Source organism: Vombatus ursinus, unplaced genomic scaffold (genome assembly GCF_900497805.2).
Source record: "Vombatus ursinus unplaced genomic scaffold, bare-nosed wombat genome assembly UNPS02014941.1, whole genome shotgun sequence".
NCBI lineage: Eukaryota > Metazoa > Chordata > Mammalia > Diprotodontia > Vombatidae > Vombatus > Vombatus ursinus.
In genome coordinates, this window is record NW_020954719.1 from 8688793 (window position 1) to 8709694 (window position 20902).

At 38.3% G+C, this 20902-nt stretch overlaps 1 protein-coding gene across 1 annotated transcript; it reads left to right on the top strand.

Moving 5' to 3' along the window:
• Nucleotides 1–1511: 1511 nt before the first annotated feature.
• On the top strand, nt 1512–16534 carry LOC114029800 (transmembrane protease serine 12-like). The gene is made up of 5 exons (XM_027844450.1): nt 1512–1599; nt 3170–3368; nt 7441–7712; nt 10574–10716; nt 16013–16534. Exons 1-5 carry the CDS (start codon nt 1512–1514, stop codon nt 16262–16264), a joined length of 954 nt encoding a protein of 317 aa, XP_027700251.1. The 3' UTR covers nt 16265–16534.
• The last annotated feature ends 4368 nt before the right edge of the window (nt 16535–20902 follow it).

A 20902-nucleotide genomic window follows, 5' to 3' on the forward strand; every position in this document is an offset into this window, starting at 1 on the left:
GTGTGTGTGTGTGTGTGTGTGTGTGTGTGTGTGTGTGTGTGTGTGTGACACACAGAGAGGGTCAGACCTGCTACGGTGTGTCTGATTAAATCACAAAAGACAAAGGGGTTGGAGAGGAAGGGTGGTGAGAACTCTATCGTTTGCCATCCAACCCTCTGGAGTGACGCCTCCATCCTTTGCTGTTACGGAGGAGAGCCTGCCAGGACAAACATTGAGTCTTTTGCATTTGTGGGATCTCACTGGACAGGATCTCCTCCCAGGACTTTTGTTATTGGATCCGCTAGAGAAAAACTGACACTTTTTTTCCTCTGTTGTTTTAGGCTATTTTTGTATAATCATTTTTTCTACTTTGTTTCTTTAAAAGTCAGATGAGTTCTTTTGAAATAACCTTTGCTTGTTTGAAATGTTTATTTGCTTTGCAGTTAGTATGAGAAGTATGGATTTACATCCCTAAAATACTAGTCCCTAGTTACTTTTTGCCTCGAACACCTTATGAGAGCTCATAAATGTAAACATTTTTCTTTTTACTTTGAAGTAGACCTAGAATGCTTGCTGTATTCATGACCTGAGTCCAGATAGCTTATCTGACATCCTTTTGTATTGCAGATATTTAAGATTTGCTTAGAAACCCTAAGCAATCAACTAGAAGTGCTTAATTCCTTTTCTGAATGTTGTCTTTAACCTCCTTTTCCTGGTGAGGGTTAGTTAGAATTCTATTAGGATTGTCCCAAGAGTGGCAGGGCTCTAGAGTTTGTTTGGTATAGGGACCCAGAGGGAAACTGTCTGGACCCCCAAGGAGATTACCTATGGTATAGGGACCCATGGAGAAATTTGTGGTGCACCTGTGTAGAAAAAGACATCTGCAAATTTTGTCTAGACTCCAGTTAGAGTCTATTCCCCATATACTGAGGGAATTATGGAAGGGTTTCACCCAGGACAATTCTCAGGTGAGAATTTCTGTTGAAAGTAAAAAAGTTCCACGTCTTTTGAGATTTCTGTAGGAATTAGGCTCTCCTTCTGAGATAGAAAAGTCACGCAGGTAGAAAATGACAGAGGCAGAATTTGAACTCAGGTCCATGACGCCAAGGCCCTCATTCTTTTTGCCTGTTCAGTGTGAGAGATGAGGATAGGTCCCAATCTTTTCACAGGAGGGCCAGTCTAGCTTATCAGGAGGGCTGCAGGATAATTAATGCTAACTATTATTTTTTTCTTTCCCACGGACCAAAGTCATTTCAAATACATAGGTGTTCAATAGAAACTCTGCTCACAGACCCCTTGTAGGCAGCGCAACTATGAGAAGTACCATTTTACAAATGAAGAGGTGGAGGCAGGGCGTGTCTTTTAGCAAACCACTCGTGGGCACTGGCCTCTCTCTCTCTCTGCAGCTGTCCACGCGCGCCCACCCCGCAGCCTGCGCTCTCCGAAGGTTAACAGCAGTTAACTTCTGCGGCCGCCCCGTCCCCCTCCGCCAGGTCCTCGGCCGCAATGTCAAGGTCAGAGACCGCAGGAAAATGAGGCTGAGGATTATGGGCGTCGCTCTGTGGTTAGCGGGGGATGCTTTTATCCCTCATCACCACCAGGTGTCGCTCTTCGACAAGAGTAAGGGCCTTTTCTCCTTGGGGGAGCTGGGAGGGATGGATACGTGCATCAGGGCTGAGGCTGGAGATGAAGGGGGAAGTTCTGCGGCAGGCAAAGGCACCAAGACTAATGAATGGAGTCTGGAAGAGCTGGGTTAAAATCCAGACTTTGACGATACGTGACCATAAGCCTCAGATTCCCTCTCTGTAAAGTGGGTGTAGGGTTGAATCAAGCTGTATTCTCTTTGGAAGACACCCGCCTCAGCATCCTCCCTAATTAACATCGGAAACCCTGCACTAAACCTTTCCCCCTGTGGGCTCTAGGGGAAAAGTTTAGTCCAGAGTCCCAAGTGCTAATATTGGGAGGGTGCTCTTACCTTTCAGCCAGAAATCACATTCAAAGAATAATGCACTGAGAATGTTGGTCCTTAGATCATAAATACCACATTTTACAAATGAGGAAACCGAGGCATAAGAGAGGGAAGTTACTGGTACATGCTACATATGAAAGCTTCCATTTAGGATTTTTTATTTTATTTTTCTTGTTCTGTTTTAAAAGAAAAAAAATCTTTTTTTTTCTCTACCCCCTCCAATGTGTTTTATCATAAATTAAGGATTATAAATGCAAAGTGCCTGACAATGCTGCTACTGATTAATGTATTAAGTTATATAAGCTTACATCAAGCTTTCAATAAGCTTGATAGAGAACAGGAGATAAAGAATTTATTAAATGCTTACCATGTGCCAGACATTCTGCCATCGCCTGGAAATACTGTTTCAAGCAAAAAAGATAGTCCCTCCCCAAGGAGCTTACATTCTAATGGAAAAAGACAACACGTAAAAGGGAGATGGAAGGGGTAGGTTGTCCCAATTTTTTTTTCACTACTGTTTAAGTTTGGAGACCACTTCATTAATGCATTTATAATAATTGCTAGGTGATACAGTGGATAGAGTGCCAGACCTAGAGTCAGGAAGACCTAAGTTCAAATCTAGCCTCAGACACTTACTAGCTGTGTGTCCCTGGGCAAGTCAGTTAACCCTGTTTGCCTCAGTTTCCTCATCTGTAAAATGTGCTGGAGAAGGAAAATGCCACTCCAGTATCTTTCCCGAGAAGACCCCAAATAGGGTGCTAAGGAGTCAGACAAGACTTAAATGACTTAACAAAAACAACATCACATTAATGCAATAAAACTCCAACCAAAGAATTATCTCCTGCTCCTTTAGAGGAAGGAAATTTAAATCTAAAAAGTAAATATAAAAAAGTCTAAAATCTAAAAGTAATCTAAAAGTTACTTGCAGATATGAATGCTTCTTAATCAGAGCACAGGGTAACAATTCCTAACCCATTCCCAAGAGCCATGATTGGTTATAGAGTATATAATAGTATCTTCCTACTCTCAGATTGGTTATCTCTTGGGATCATGCCATAGCCTACAGGAGGTACCTGGCCCCCATTTTGAAGAACACTGACTTGATGTACTCAGAAGTTGGGACGGATGATTAAGAACAAATAAATAAATAAGAATAAATATGAATCACAGTTAGTTGATTCTGGATAAATAATGAATGATTTCTGTCATTTCTATTTTTAGAATGTGGAAGAGTACCATTGAAAAATGAGATACAAGAATCTCGAATTATAGGAGGTCAGAGGGCTCAGTCTGGATCATGGCCTTGGATAGTTAGCTTGCAGGTTATGATATTTGCTAACCAGTTTACACATTTTTGTGGGGGGTCCTTAATTAAAAAAAAGTGGGTCATCACTGCTGCTCATTGCCTGGAAAATTATAGGTATGTATTCAGCATTGTGCCCTATTTTAGCAGTTATTTCAGCAGCTCACATGTAAAAAAAAGTGAGGTAGGCTGTGTAAATATTCACATTTTGCAGATAAGGAAACAGGCTCAGATATGTTAATTGACTGGCTCAAATTCACACAGTTGTACTCAGGAGCAGGGCCCAGACTCCAATGGAGGTTTTTTAACTTCAAGTCTTCTTTCCATTAAGGTTTTTCTGGGCACTGCTATCACATCCTAAGAAATAATTTTCTCCTAGTTGTTTTCTGAAGCTGTGGTTCCTCTGAAAGCTTAAGGATAAATACTATAAACAGTAGTTGACTAACCAAATTGTTTTTCAAAGAGTTTAGAATGCAGCCCAAAGAAACAAGCAAGATATAACAAAGTAGCTTTTCTCAGGTAATATACACACTTTAGAATTCTTCTTCTTTCTCCTCCTCTTTGTGTATACTTCAGTGTATACACAAGATGTAAGGTGACCTAGTGGAAAGAGTACTGAGTTTTGTATTAGAAGGCTTAGATTAGTTATCTTTTCTCTGCTATTTAACTACCTAGACAATCTTAATCCTCACTGAATATGTCTTCAATTAGTGAATAAATAGCTCATATATATATATACATACATATATATATGTATATGTAAAAATGGGGGAATATGCATAAAAGTCTTTAGTTACTAATGTTTTCCTGGTCACCTTTTTCAGTATTAAAGAAGTCTGAGACTTTTTTCCATGCCTTGGAATCTTCCCCTACTTCATATACCTTATATATCAATCCCTTAATGTTGTTACAATTATTTAACTCTCCAACATGGATTTCCTTTATATGCATTTGGTCCATCCAATTGCTTTTCCCATGTATATAAATATTTATGATTTCAAGGCCATTTCTGCCTCCCCTAGAAGCACATCTAGGACTTTGATGTTGGGGTCCAGATGAAGTGGTTCAACTGCCCTTGGTAGAAATAAGTTTGTTATAACAATTTTTAAAATATTTCCCATTTTCTTCTGTTTCTTATTTTCCTTTCATTTTCATCTGTAAATGCCTTGTCTATGACTTTCTTTAGTTGAATGTCTTACCAAGCATTCTTTAAACTTCTCACTGCTTCTTACTGCTTTATGAGATAACATTACTCATATTTGTACCACCATTCTTCATCATAAGATTTTATAAATGAGTTTTTATTCTAGCATGATGTAGCCTTTGGCAGCCATCACTTTCCATTTGGCAAGTAAGTCAGATGCTTGCCAACTAGGTCATTTTCTGGACTCTTCTGGTCTTCTTGTTGTGGTCATTGATTTACATTGTTTAAAATTATTATAATCACATCAATGTTAATTCTTATGCTCATTTCAAATTTTTGATGATCTCATTTAAATAATTCAGGTTTGTTTCAATTGTATGACACATTTTTAAAAATTATTGTTATTCTGTCTACTTGCATTTTGCTAATTCTGATTTTAGCTCTGACAACAGATCAGCTCTGGGCCAGATCACTGTCTCTATGTTCTGCCTCAGATATAAATATCGATGGACAAATTATATAGGTTATGCATTCAAATGCATGTTATAATCTGGGTGGCAGACATTTTTCATCCACTTGGTCCTTCACATGTGGATGGGTAGGTCCAACTCCTTTGAGAGTGCTTATAGATCTCTTCCAGGATGCTCAGCAATGTTCCAGGGCTTGATGCAGCTAACACAATAACATCCATAAGTAGGAGAATTTGTAGGGCCTTTCTACCCAAGGGGAATCCCTCCTCAACTTGGACTCTTTGTTGTATTTATTCCATTACATTGGGGAACACCTTTGGAAAGTATATATTTAAATCCCTGTTTTATGCTCCTCCTATATGGAATATACTTGCAATTGCATGGGTATAGCCAAACGTTCCTACTCTCACATAGCGTGCTATGATTTCTCATGGCATATTAAGCTATGAGCAAAAGTCAGTCAGTCAATAAACAGTTGTTCGTGTCAGGCACATTGTGCTAAGCACTGGGGGTACAAATAAGATCAAAGATAGTCCTTACCCTCAGGGAACTCCCAATCTAATAGGAGAGATAGCCAACAAACAAATATGTACACACAAGCTATGTATAGGAAATAATTAAAAGAGGGAAGGGCACTAGAATTAAGAGGGGTTGGGAAAAGCTTTCTTTAGAATATGAGATTTTAGTTGAGATTTAAAGGAGGCAAAAAAAAAGTTTATATATGTGTGTATATGTGTGTGTATGTATGTGTGTATATCTGATACACACATATACATATACATATATGTGAGTATGTATGTGTTGTCTCTTCTCGTTAGATTGTAAGCTCTATGACAGCAGGGATTGTTTCACTTTATTAATCACATAATAATTGTTTATTAAGTGTTTGCTCATTGATGCAATCAGAGCATTATTGAACTGAGTTGTTTCTGTTATATCTTTAAAGAAATCTTGAATGATTTTGATGTATGGATAGAAGTCACCTTGCTAAAAATGAGCCTATAAAGCAGTTACTTAACTTTATTGAATCACATTTTTTTCATAATCAAATGATAAACACTATGAGACCGTATATTTGCTACATCTTCATTCAATTATAAACTGCTAAAGATGTGGTTCATTGTTGAATATAGCTTAGGAAAGCCTACTTTTGTGCCTTTCATCAGAGATGCCTTCAATTCATGTATAGATGATTCTCATAAAGATTCTGTGTAGCAAGAGTAGGCACACAGGCTGGTAGTTATTGATGTTCAATTGGTCTCTTTATTTGGTATTGATAAATTCAAAATTTTTTCTATACCTACACAAAGCCCTACTCTGATGCCTAATCATGGCAAGGCGCTGATACTGGGTTCTCAAAGGCTATGCCAATAGAGTAATCTCTGGGGCGTTCTGCCATGTTGGAAAGACTTTGAGTATGGTTCTAGCAAAAATCAAGACTATTTTCCAAAAACCAACCTAGCTGAGTACGTGAGATTAACGACTGTTCACTTAGTGATGATTTTTTTTTCTTTTGCAACAGCAACTCATGAGACAAACAAACAAACAAGATACAAGATGGCTCTTAGTTCTGTACAGGCTCCTACTTCTGCAATAATGGAAGCCAAGAAGCAGCAAAGGGTACAGAGGGTGTTGTGGATCACAGAATTGTTTAGACTTTAGTCCATAAACTTTAATCTGACTATTGGTACTCAAAATGTGAGATCTTTGTCTAAGGACCAACAAATTAACATACTGCTGAAGGAGCTGAATCATATCGATCTTGACATTCATACATATACATCAAAATATTTATAGTGTTTTTTGTGTTAGCAAGGAACTGGAAACAAAATAGAAGCTCCCCAGTTGGAGGAATGACTAGACAAATTGTGGTATGGGGTAGAGGAGATGAGAGAAAGTGAAGAGTTTAGGATGATACCTAGATTGCAAGCATGGCTGACTGAGAGGTGCCCTCAACAATAATAGAGAAGTAAGGGAGAGGTGAGGGTTTGGAGGAAAATATAATGCCACTGCCATTGTGTGACCTTGGGCTGGTTACTTAATCTTTCTACACATGTATTTCCTTCTCTGTAAATTGAGGGAGTTGCTTTGTCTCAGAGAACAACTAGGGGAATATTCTTCACCCCCCTTGGCATAGAGGTGGGGAGATGATGGAGATGTTGTCTACTCTGTCAGATATGGTCACAGTATTGGTCATCTTTCCAGAACCGTTTATCCTTGATAATAAAGGAGGATTTAATGTCAGGGAGTATATTTTATCTAGAAAGCATTATGATATAAAAGGCATAAATTAAAAGTTTTTTATGTTATTTCATTTTATTTCATATTGTTTTATTTTCGAAAGGAAAAACAATGAGAGTTTGGACTAGATAGCTTCTAAGGTCCCTTCCAACTCTTAAGTTTATGATAGTATGAACTAGTAAAGATTTTCTTTTTTTTTTACCTTTTATTTGTGCTTTTAGTATAATTTTTAAAACAAAAAGATGCATTGCATAATCTAATACTGCAGACCAAAAGATGAAACGTTTTAGACTATATGCTTTACCATTGTCATAAGGGCATTTCTTTATTGCAGAGATCCCCAAGTTTGGAGAGCTGTTGTTGGAGTCAATAATCTTTTCCAAAGTCCTCAGACTTCTAAGAAAATGCAAATTGATACAATCATTATCCATCCACACTTTATTCCAGAAAAATACATAAATGATATTGCACTTTTTCGTTTAAAAAGAGCAGTGAATTTTAATAACTATATTCAGCCTATCTGCCTACCATTCTTTGATTTTCTGCCAAACTTGACTAGAAGAACAAGGTGCTTCATAAGTGGCTGGGGCCAAACAAGAGAAAAAGGTAAATATTGGCCATTTACTAAGATAATGATCTTTTGCCCAGACGTATTTGATTGACAGCTGCTGTGGAGGAAAGGCAGTCTGGGGTTGAGCAGAGACGGCGATTTACAAACATTTCTCTATGTGATCTCAAAGGCTCTTGGGGATGTAATGTAAAGGTAAGATCTAGGGGTGATTGTCATCCAGCATACACTTTAGTCTTGCTGTTGGCTCTAGAGGACCAGGCAGCTTGTTGTACCCTCTCATAGCATGCCCCCATGCATACAGAAGAGAGTATGAAGATGCAAACAAACTACATGCTATTCCAACAGTTTCAACTCAAGCCTATTCAAACAATGCCAAAAAATAAATAAATAAGGAATGGGCAGAGGAAAAGGCATTCAATTTAATTGTCCAACCATTATGAAGTTGTTGCTCTATGTAAGGTGAACAACAGCAGGGCAAAACTGATATTGAACCTGCCTTGGAGTCAGGAAGACTGGCGGTCAGATTCCTCCTCTGACGCCTGCTGGCTATGTAACCCTGTGCAGTGTGGCAGCCTCTTAGGGCTCTGGGCAGCTCTCTCATATTCTGGGTTGCAGAGCAGGGGCTGACCTGCATTAGTAGAAGGAATTCCAATTCCTTCATTAGGAGTTCTCCATACTGATGAAATAATAGGTTTGATTTTTTTTTAAAAAAAATGTGTAACATATATGATTGTGATGGAATATTACTCTGCTATAAGAAAGAATGAGCTGGTTGATTTTTAGAAAAAGATGGAAAGACTTGCATGAAATAATGAAGAGCAAAATGCTCAGAACCAAGAGAATGTTGTACACAGTAACAGCGATATTATTTTAAGAACAACTTTGAATGACTAAGTTGCTTTGAGTATTATAAATACTTAAATCAACTACAAAGGACCTATGAAGGAAGATGCTATCCTCATCCAGAGAAAGAACTGACAAATAGAAGTATGTATAATATGGTTTTACATATAATATATATATATATACACACATATATACATACATTTTTGTCTCTAATGATAGCTTTCTCTAGGGTGGGGTTGGGAGGGAGGGAGAAAAAAGTACACAGCAGAGAACAAAAGAAAACTTAGAAGGAAGCACAGAAAAACAGGGTAGCTTTGAAAATGTTGTGTAGTATTTATTACATAGTTTTTTAAAAAAAGTAAACTGTGAAATGGAAATTCATGGTTTTATTATTGAATCCTCTTTTTATGTTGTGCTGTGTACATGGAAATGTTCTTCTTTTTTTGTCTTTTTGTATTTAAGTTCAAAATGAATAAAAAAAATTTTTAAATTGTGTAACATGCTTGGGATAACAGGACAAAAATGAAACACTTCCTGCCCTCAAGCAATTTACATTCTACTGGGGAACTATATCAGGTACTCAGATTAATAAATACAAAGTAAATGGATATCAGAAGGCAGCATGATACAGCAGACAGAGCATTTTAGGGAGTCTGAGGACCTGGATTTGATTCCCAGCTCTTCCATTTACTATCTATGAGGCTCTGGGGAGGTCACAACTTCTCAGACTCAGTTTCCTTACATGTAAATTGGGAGGCAGCTTGGTAGACAGAGAAAGCATTGGACTAGGAGTCTGGAAGACCCGAGTTCAAATCCCACCTCAGACACTTACTGGTGTTGTGACCCTTGGCAAGTCTCTTGACTTCTCTGAGACTCAGTTTTCTCATCTTCAAATGAGGAAATGGACTCAGTAACCTCTCATGATCCTTCAGCTCAGGTTAACAGTGATACTAAATATAGAAAAAGATTTATTCACTCAAGAAAATACAGAAAGGACTCATAACCAACCCCTTAGTAAGCACTCTCGCACCCGTCCAACAGGTATCTGTAAAGTGGTTTCTACTTATGCAACTACCCCAGAATCAGTATTGCAGGGTTCTTAACCTGAGGTCTATGAACTTATTTTTTAAGAAATTTGGTAACTGTATTTCATTTAATTTGTCTTCTTTCTAATCCTATATATCTTATTTTTATCCATTTAACATTATTCAGAACAGAAGTCCATAGGTTTCCCTAAATTGCCACAGGGGTCTGGGACCCAAAAAAGGCTAAAGATTCATGTTTAATGGGAAACTTATGTAGAGACATCTAGCAAGGAATGGATAATTCTAGGTTCTAGCAAGGGAATGAGATTTTTTTCAGGGGGTTCAGCCAGTGGTTATTGTCTTGCTTATTCTATGTGGTGTGATATGAGTCTCTTGCTGGCTGCTTAGTGGATAACTTGGCCCTCTTAAAATATTATTTAATAATTTCTTAGCATTTGCCAGACACCTCTAATCTAGGCACGAAGAGTGAATTTGCAAGGTTCCCAATATCAGCTATGTCTGTGAAGACATAAAGGTGCAGTCCATGGATGCTCCCTGTAGATTTCTAAAGTTGGAACAGTAGTGGGACTCTGTCCCTGAATGATGCCTGGAGTAGTGTCCTGCTTCACCCTCTCCTTTCTGTTGCTTATCTTACTCTAGTCAGAGTAACAGGTGTAACCCAAGCCTCAAAGCCCAATTGCATGGAGCTGCCCTCATTGGTAGAGAAGCATCAGTCCTGGGAGTGCTCCACTTAGTCTCCACTATAATAACTCTGTGCAATTGAGCCTTGAGGCTCACGTTCCACAGGGATGGAAAAGGCATGATTTCTAATTCCGTTGAGACATTCATTAGCTCATAAAATTTGGTTGTCCCTTTTCTGTCATCTATACCACTGCCAAAAATGTAATGTAGGATTGAACACAGGGCTTTTTCTTTGGAAAGAAAGTCTGTGGAATGGCAAAATTCTGACTGAAAAATTACCAAAATTCCTAATTTCCCAAATGTTTTGTGGAGTTTTGTTGTAGGTCATTATTCTTCTATTTTGCAAGAAGCAGAAGTTCATTATATTCCTCGAAACACCTGCAATAGTAAAGAAAGCTATGACGAAATTGTTCCATACACTTCGTTTTGTGCAGGAGAAGAAGATGGAACTGTTGATACTTGCACGGTGAGGCTCAACAACTTTCCTTTAAAATGCGGTCAAATGATGCAGTTGCTATATATCCTCAGGAGATACAGAGGCTTGTTGACCAGAATAAGCCTTAAATCTGCCAGGGATTAAAACTAGCTCAGCCACAGCCTCCCCAACAATCAGTTTGTAGGTAGCTACTAAGGTCTGTCTTGCCCACCTGGAGCTGGCATAGTTCACTACTGATTTTCAGCCCAGGGGTTTAGGGCAAAAGGAAAAACTGGACCAGATCCTCAAAAGGACGCAGCTTCCAGGATGGACACACAAACAGAATCATCAGGTTGTAAGGGATCCTGAGAAGAGCAGCTGAGCTCTGTCCTCAGCTTTGGACCAAAACAAATTCCTTCTGTCCTCTTTGAAACAAGTACATTTTATTGATTGATACCTTTTTGTTTTTATAAAACAGTCATCTCCCATTCTGATTCCTCCATTAAACCTTTCTTTGTGACAAAAAAAAAAAATTGAGTGAAAACATCTGACACAGAGACTGTGTCTGGCAGTGAATAGAATATTCTGATGTAGAAATCCTCCATTTCTCTGCTCTGAAAGAGACACGTTTCATAATCACTTACTGTGATTACTTTTTTTCGTATTTGTCATTTTTTTGGATAACATTCCACTCTGTACATACACCATAATTTTTCTAGCTGTTTCCCAACCTTTTTTGTTTCTAGCATAAATATTGCTGCTATGAATGTTTTGGTAATACTGGATCTTTGTTTCTGTCTTTGACTTCCTTGGGGTAAATGCCCAGAAATGAAATTTCTGGGGCAAAGGGGTGAACAGTTTAGTCACTTTTTCTTCATAATTCCAAACAGAAATCCAAAACATTTGAACTTCTTCATAGCTCTACTAGTAGAGAGCAGTGATATGTCTATCTTTCTACAGCCTTTCCAGATTTGACTATTTCTATCTTTGCTTATCTTTGCATGGTCTGAGGTGAAACTTCAGAGTTCTTATAAATATTAAAATTAAATTCAATTCTCTGTTTGACTTGGAGTATGTTTTGATATGCTCAATTACACTTTGCAGTTCTTCATTTGAAAATAACTCATATTTCAAACAGAATGGAAAAACACGATTCATGCTGATGTTAGTGTACATTTTTCAGAATCACAGAATTTGAAAGGTGGAAAGTCTCACAGTGTCTACCCAGTCTAACCCATCCATGAAAGGTCCAGCCTCTGAAGACCTCAAAGAGGAGGAACCACCCCATTTCTACTTTTATATATAGCTTTAATTGTTAGGAAGTTTTTCGGAATATCTAGCCTCTTGTGCAATGTCTGCCTATTATTTTTGTTTTTACCTTCTAGGGCCAAGCAGAACAAATTTAGGCCTTCCTCTACATTAGGATACTTCAGATACTTGAAGACACCTATAATCTCCCCCTAAGCCTTCTCTTCCCCAGGCTAGATATTTCCACTTCTTTCAACTGATCCTCATATTAGATGGACCCCAGGCCTTTGCCTATCCTGATTCCCCTCTTCTGGATTCTTCCTAGCCTTATCAACATCCTTTTTAAACTGTGATGCCCAGAACTGGACTCAGTAGACCTGATGAGGTCTAATAAGGATGTAACACTGACCATCCTAGCCCCTACTGTGGGAGAAGGCCAGGGTTGGTAGATTTCATTCCTCCTCCAGGGTTCTCTGGTCGCCTTGAGGAATTTGGGGGTGTCTTGGCTCTTTGCCACAGCCCCTACCAATGGTGTTACCCCATTTTAGGGGACTAAGGCTCCGCTGTACCCAGTTACATTAGCTACTAATGATCAGATTAGCTTTGACAAAAGAATATTTGCTTCAAGGTATAATCACAAATACACAAACATACTTGTCCCAACCAGTAGGAGACATAATCCTCCTTTTCCCCTTTCACCTCAGTCCCTTGGGAGGGAAGGGGATTAGGTTCATAGTTTAGTTTGGTTTGCATAAAGCACAATCCCAGTTAAGAGTCCAACATGCCCCTTGGGCTTGAGTCCCAGGCACCCTGACTTTTCAGGTTTTCCATGCTGAATGCACCCTCACCTCTGCAATCCTAGCTCCAAGGTCTTCATGGCTCATGAGGATCACCTCTGGCACCTGAAACTGAGGAGGACAAACAACACAAACCAGAAACATCTGCAGGCCCATTTCTCTGAGCCAGGGTAAAAGAGGAGCAAGGGAAGGAAAGTCCTTCTGCTTTCATCTAGTCAGTTCATGGAGTCCTAACTGAGGGTGGTGAACTAGGATCTTCCCTCTGAACGTAGCAGATAAGAGTTCCAAAAAGAGTCCAGCAGGAAGACTAGTGGAAAAAAAGAGCTGCCAAAAAGGGTTCTAATGATTCAGTCTTGCCAGTTTTAAAGGCAATGGCAGTCAGTTGAAGGAGGCTACCCCCACCCACGTGGTGGGAAACAAGGAGGCCTCCATGTAGGCAATCTGGACATGCTCCAAAGTCCCCTCAAGGGCGCCTCCACATTAGGAGAACTGGGCATGTCCAGTTCAGCCCAGGTTACAAGGTCAGAGTACAGTGAATGCTTTGCCTCCCTATGCTTCCCTTAAGGCAGCTCACGATTGGATTAGCTCTTATTGGCTGCCACATCACATTGATGGTTCATTTTGAGCTTGTGGTCCATGAAAACACTTGGATATTTTCAAAACAACTATTGTCCAACCATGCCTCTCCCACCTCATACAGACAGAGTTGATATTTGGTATCCCAATGTGAAACTCTAAATTGAACATGGTTGAATTGTCTCCTATCAGATTCAGCTCAGTGCTGTGACCTGTCAAGATCTTTTGATACCTTGACTTTATCATCCACTGTTAGGTATCCCACAGTCCATTTCTATAAGTATACCCAGAATTCTTGTGGTAACTGTCTTTTGCCTGGAAGAAGAATAGTATCTGACCAGGAAACTGATATTAAAATGAAACCCCTTTCTTCTCAACTTACTGTATATACTTTTTTTTTTTAATTGCTCCTTCATATTGCAAGAAAACCATTGTGTGATATGTCTTTCTTCTTGGCTAATTTTGCACAGTTGCTTCTCAGTTGTTGTGGCTATAGAATTTAATAAAGATATGTGTGAAGTAGGTGTTAATCAGGAGATCCATGATCAATTGAGTTCTTCTCTCCATGTAATCCAACTGATGAAATTTCAGATGCTTGAGAGGCAGGACAGATACAATGAAGTGTTAAAGTTCTGCCCCTTTCAGACTTTGAGTAGTTGTATTTGTAGATTGTAAAGAGTGAGAAGACAGTAGTGGCCCATTCACACTTTTGTAAGAGTCCACCCCTTTCAGGTTTCATGGGCTGGTTTAAAGAAAATTAGAAAAATGCTTATACTTCTTTACTCCTCTGGGATGGATGAAGTTCCTCAAGCTGATGAAATTACAGGTCAGCTAACTCTTGACTTATTGGCAAGTTTAAAAATCATGAGCAAGTTCTGAGAAGAGAATCATCTTTGACAATAAAGAAAAGAAGCAATTACAGAGAAAGAACTTAGTCTTTGAGAGGGAATGACTTGTTGTTTTGTTCCCTTGTGCCTCTTCCAGAATGCCACGGGGAGTGCGAGGAGGTTTCTGTATCTTCCTATCACTCCCTCGGCAATAGTGCTTTGTAGTAGAGCAACTCATTCGGCAGAAGACACTGTGTTCAACAGAGAGAAGACCTAGAGAGGTTAGCTGCATGATTGAGTAGAGCTGTGGAGGAGAGCCAGGAGCGAGTGGAGCCACAAAATCGACAGAGATGGTGTACATGACAGATATTTTGGTTATATCCAACACTTCGTGACTCCCCTTGGAGTTTTCTTAGCAAAGATACAGGAGTGGTTTCCCATTTCCTTCTCCAGGTCATTATTACAGATGAGGAAGTTGAGGCAAACAAGATTAAGTGACTTGCCCAGGGTCACATAGCTAGTCAGTGTCTGAGGCTGCATTTGAACTTAGGAAGGTGAGTCTTTTTTACTTCAGGCACCACCCTAATAATGATGTTAAGTTTTATTCTAGTAACGTATTTTTGAACTAGATTTACTTCAAGGTATAATTTTTTTTCTGCTGCTTCTGATATTTTGTCTTCCTTCAGGACAATTCTAGTGAATTTCTTAGTGGAACTATATATTTTTATATCATTCATGGATAAGTTATTGAGTTTCATTATCATCTTGTCTTTTTAAAACTAAAAAAAAACTGATGTTGTCTTACTGATGTTAAATCTTCTTTTATTTTATTTACTGTCATTATTAGCCATGAATTAGTTTTACAGTAGTTCCACTTTTGTTTCATGGGACATTGTTGATGTTAATTCATTACTATTGTTTTTTTTTTCCCATTTGATATCTTCTCCTCATATTCTTAGTGTGGCATAGCATTGTGGGTAGAGTTGGCCTCAGAAGGGTGAAGACCTGGGTTCAAGTCTTGTTGCTAGCACATAACTGATTTTGTGACCTATGGCCAAATCACTTAATCTCTCAATGGCACAGACAACTCTCTAAGGCTAATATGTTTCAGAAAAGGTTCCAAAATCTCCAGATTCCTCAACCAGGAGCTCACATGTTAATAAAATCATAAGTTGAATTAAATATATATAATGTATATTTATACTTTGTATACATATTTATTGTGTTGGAACTTTTTTTTTTCTACTTGTTTTTTTTTTCTTTTCTGTGAGGTAATTTTCTTTTGAAGTTTTGGGGTTTTTGGTAATCACTTCTCTCTAGAATATCTTTTGCTATCTTTAAGAATAAATCTGGGGAAGTGGGCACATTATGACATGTACCCTAGATTTGGGAGAGCAGATGTCAAAGAACTCAGAGAAAGAATAGGTAGGATCCTATGGCCTAACATTTTATAGGAAGTCTATTAGTTTTAGGGATGGAGTACTTTTAAGAATGAAATTATTAAGACATAAGGAGAAACAATTCTGTTGAGGAAAAGGTGGGTTATCAAAGACACTGTTATGAATACAAAAGTAATTAACCAACTGACTTAGATTTTAAGAAGAAGAAAGCAAGGATGAGTAATGGAAAAGCATAACATAGTTCTATATAAATAGCGTCATAAAGCTAAAGTCCAACCAGCTACATATTCTGCCCAATGAGAGGGAAAATAGAAAATATGTAAATAGTAGGAGAATTGAGCATAATTACTATGGGTATTTGCAAACTGGGAACAATTTAAAATGTATGCAGTAATTATGTAGATATCAAGTATAATATTGCAAATATTCTAATTTTTCCATGACTTAAAGAATACTTGAAAAATTATTGATGTCATTTGGGGGCCTTTTTTTTTGATAGGGTGACAGTGGTGGACCTTTAATGTGCTATATTCCAGAGTCTAGAAGATATTTCCTAATGGGAATTACCAGTTTTGGACTTGGCTGTGGCCAAAAACATTTTCCTGGAGTTTATACTTGGGTGCAGTTCTACAGAATATGGGTCAACAACATATTGCTTCTGGCAGCAGCTGAAGAAACGAATAAAATTAAAGTTGTACAAGGAAAGACAATGTTAATTGTTGTCTTTGTCATTCTACTAATGGAAACATAAAGTAGCACTGAGGTTATAGTAATTTCATTTTGTAATGAACCTTTCCTTTTTCATCTCTATTCCGGACAAAGATGATAATTATTTGTTCTTTGATGAATTAAGTGTCCTCAGGCTCTTGTGTCAACAATTTTTGTTGATACAAAAGACATGATTCAAAATTTAATACTGAATCATCCTTTCCATGTGTAAGTATATCGAATATTTTATTATGTAATAATAATACTTTGTATTTGGAATACCTTTCCTAGTGTTTATATCAAACATGCTAGTATGTCCTTTATAATAAAAACAATGATCTAAATAAAGTATCTGTAATGGAAATTATAGTTGCTTATTTTTAAATGTTTTTATGAAATTTATTTGAATATTTTTAGTGTTTTTTCTTAAAATTGAGATTCTTTTACCTACTTTTCAATATCCTTTCATGATTTATAAACTTTGAGAGTATTGTTTTCCTTTGGAGTTTCCAAATCATATTTAAAGAGATAAATATTTACTCATTTTAATTTCAGATAGTTGCTTAATATAATCGTCAGAATTACACAAGCTTTGATTTCAACATTCTTTGAGGGGAGAGTGATTTGCTCAAGAAGTACTGTCAGTTTATGGCAAATTTTTTGCTGACTTTGTGACCTTGGCTTATTATCCCTTTCTCGTTCCTTTGGTTTTCCCAGTTTCAAGCACCTCAAGATTCTCTCAAAGCAGAAGGTAACACCAATGTAGATCCATAGGGAAAGCCATCCTGTGACTTCAGACCTCCAGTCTGTTCCATCCTGTTACTGAGCATTTTCTCTCTTTCTAAGTTGAGGAGTTCACCACCCTCTGGATGGTGAAGTGTTCCAGATGTTCCTTTTTGTGGATGACATACTGATTGCATCAAGCTCCAGGATATTGCATAGCTTTCTGGAAGAGATCTATAACTATTTAAAAGAATTTTGGTTTGACCATATATACAGGAAAAGTCAAGGGAATGAAAAACATCTATTGCCCAGATCATGGCACTGAGGACCCAGCCCCACAATAGCTGGGAGACTTGGTCTCATCCAGTGGGTTTGCTTCATTTTGATCTTTGTAGGTCTCATCTGTCAGTAGTTTTGCCTGCAGTCAAAGGAGAGAAGGAGGAGAAGAGGTTTGGAAAAATGCCTAATTCCCATACTTCTCCAAGAAAAAAAGGTTGCCTACTGGTATTGTTACTTGGCTGCACAACATGGAACACAATAATCTCCAACAATTTGAAAATAAGAGCAATGGAGAGGGTTGTGGTCAGTGTGAGCAGGCTGCAACAAGTAACAAATGAGGAATTTTGAATAAGAATAAAGGATCTTATCAGAAAAATGAAGACTAGAAAAAGAATATAGACTGGACCCATGGTAAGAGCTAAAAGGTATGACAGATGTACAGCTTAAGTGCCCCACTGGTATCACGCTCAGGAGAATGAAAGGAAGGGCTCTAGCATGGTGAGTTCAGTTTCTATGGTAGGAAACATAAAGATTGCATAGGTTGGGCAGACATAGATGGATTGTAATCTACATTATTTCAGGGAATAATCGGTGTGATCACAGATATACTTGAGTTTTGAAGAATATGCAACCTTTCTCAAAACTGACCAAGAGAGTTCTGTTCAGTGCTAGGGTGACAGATATCTTGATGATTCGATAGGCCTCAAATTAAAGAGAGGCAAAAAAGGTTGATTTCTCTAGCCTATTACCCTAAAAGTCTGGAGGTGAGAACTTCAGAGCCAGTGCTCTACCTACTGTGCTACCTAGATGCCCTCCCCCCCACTTCTGGGGGGGAGGAAATCAAGGTTAAGTGACTTGCCCAGGGTCACTCAGCTAGTATCTGAGACCTTCTGACTTCAGAGACAGTGCTCTATCCACAATGCTGCCTAGTTGCCCCACCTCCCATTTTTTTTGAAGTGGTAATTATAGCATCTAGCTATTGCCACTATGGGCTAAAAACATAATGAAACTGGTGTCTTTAACTATATTCCCTGAAAAAAAGGAATTATGGAATTTTAGAGTTAGAAGAGACTTTAGAGTTCCTGTAACTCAGGATCATAGGGATTAAACTGGAAAGGAATATATAAATTATGTAGTCCAACCCCCTCATTTTACAGCTGAAGGAATAGGTTAAGTGATTTACCCAAGATCACACAGGTAGTAAGGAAAGATCTGAGATCTGAGTCCAGATTCTCTAACTCCAAACCCAGCATTACCTAATGTTCAGTATAGAGTAGCAATTATTTCAAGACTGTTTATTGTCTGTTCCTCCCGTCTCTCTATTTCTCTTTCCTGTTTCCATCTGTTTTCAACCATTATTTCCCAATTCAATTGACATTTATGAAGTGCTTGCACTACTGGGTTAGACACTAGGGATATTTGGGCACTCTGTAATCCGTCAAATAGAGAAACTGCCTCTATTGGTGCAGACAGTAATTCAAAAAATCCTTTTCATCCTCAGTCAGGCAAACATTTATTAAGTGACTACTGTGTGCCAGGCACCATGCTAAGTGCTAAGAAAACAAAGACAGCCAAAAGACAGTATCTGATCTGCAGGAACTCACTAGAAGGGGAAGACAACATGCAGACAACTAAACAATGAAAATAATCAATGGAAATAAAAATTATTTAATTAATAAAATTAAAATTGGATTGAGAAAGAGAACTTCATGTGGAAGGTGAGATTTTAGCTGAGATTTGAAGAAAGCCAGGGAAACCAGGAGGGGGAGATGAGGAAGAAAAGCATATGAGGCATGGGAGCTAGCCAGTGAAAATGCCCAGATTCTGAAGACAGAATATCTTGTTTGGAACATCAAGGAGACGAGGTCATTGAACCACAGAGCAGGAAGGGAGGAGTTGGGTGTAAAGTATAAGAAGATTGGAAAGGAGGGGGAATCAGGTAATGAAAGGTATTGAATGCCAAACAAGATTTTACATTTGTTTCTGAAAATTATAGGAAGTCACCGGAGTTTATTAAGTAGGGGATGGTTGTGGCGGTGACATAGTCAGATCTAAGTTTTAGGAAGATCATTTTGACAGCTGAGTGGAGGATGGACTGGAGTGTGGCAGGGACACTGACCGTTTCAATATTACTTATTGCAATAGCCCAGGTATGAGGGCTGAACCAAGGTGGTGGCAGTGTCAGAAGAAGGAGGGAGGCATATGGGAGATATGAAGACAGAGATGACTGGATGTGGCACTTGACTGGATATGGAGGGTGAGAGAGCATGAGGAGTGGAGGATGACACTTTTGTCTATGTCCTTCCATAAATCCTTCAGAAGGGGCCATCCAACATCCTTGGGGTCTTCTAGCCATATTGACATTGCATTGATACCAGAAGAGCATGGGAGTTGTCGCTTGGTTATCTCACATTCTCACTACATGATCTACCAATCTTTCCTTTTCTGATCATACACCTTTCTTATAATATCTTTTAAGTCATTTCTCCTGTGTGATTTTTTTTATTGATCATATGTTGTAGCCTATTCATGTGTACCAATCAACAAATCAATAAACATTTATCAAGCACCTGTTATGTGCTAGGCACTGTTCTAAGCATCAAGAGCCTATCCATTCCTTTTGGCTAACCTTAGATATGAACCAAACCTAAGCTTTAAGAGATTTTTCCCTGCAGTTCCAGGGTAGTAATGTAATGGGCTAGAGAATGAAGATCTTTCTTTAAAAGAGGTCAGGTTCACCCATGATGAACCCTGTCCATGAGAGACCTGAGCTGAATCCCTTCAGTAGAAGAGTATGCCTGTGGCCTCTTAGGTTTGGTGGGTCTTTAAACCTACACAAAACATCTAGGGGGCTCCAAGATTCCTCCTGGTATCCTACATACTGTTCAGAGTACTAATTATCAAAATACCAGTAATAATCTGCCTCAATCAATCAGCAAGCGTTTCTCTTATTTTCATTATTATGGAAACTCAATTCAATGTCAGGCTCTTTTTTTAAGAATACAAACAATCCCTAAGAATGTGCCCTGGCCACATGTGTTTTCTACCTTTGTACCTAGCATGTGTGATTCTTTTTTTAAAAATAAGTTTTTATTGATGTTCTCTGTTTCTTGCATCATCTTCATTATTCCAAGTTCCCCTTCCCTCCCCCTCCCCCAAAGCCATTCCACATAGCAAAACATTTTTGAGATAGGAAAAAAATTCATCACAATTGGTCAATACATTGAAAAAGTCTGAAAACATGTGAAATATGTTACACCTATGGACTTCCCACCTCCACAAAGGGTTGGATTTGAGGTGTCCTCTCATGTCTCTTCCATTGAGTCCTGCTTAATCTTTATAATTTTGTTACATTTGCTTTTGATTTACATTATTGTAGTTACTATACTGTTTCCTTGTCTTGCTTACTTCATTCTCTGTTGGTTGTTTCTATGCTTCTCTGAATTCATCACATACATCATTTCTTGCAGTTACAGTAATATTCCATTACATTCCATATAACACAATTTGTTTGATGGGCATCTACTTTGTATTTCTTAGCTATCACAAACAGCACTGCTATAAATTTTTTTTGTATATGGGGACTTTCTTCTTATCAATGGCTTCTTTGGGGTATAAGCCCAGTAATGGAGTCTCTGGTTCAAACGGCATGGACATGGTGGAAAAAGTGGACAAAATG

Bases quoted from the DNA above. Each gene is read 5' to 3' on its own strand.
- LOC114029800 (XM_027844450.1), top strand. From the start codon at position 1,512: ATGAGGCTGAGGATTATGGGCGTCGCTCTGTGGTTAGCGGGGGATGCT. The intron at 1,600-3,169 runs GTAAGGGCCTTT...TTCTATTTTTAG, and splicing joins GGTGTCGCTCTTCGACAAGA to AATGTGGAAGAGTACCATTG. The intron at 10,717-16,012 runs GTGAGGCTCAAC...TTTTTTTGATAG, and splicing joins GAACTGTTGATACTTGCACG to GGTGACAGTGGTGGACCTTT.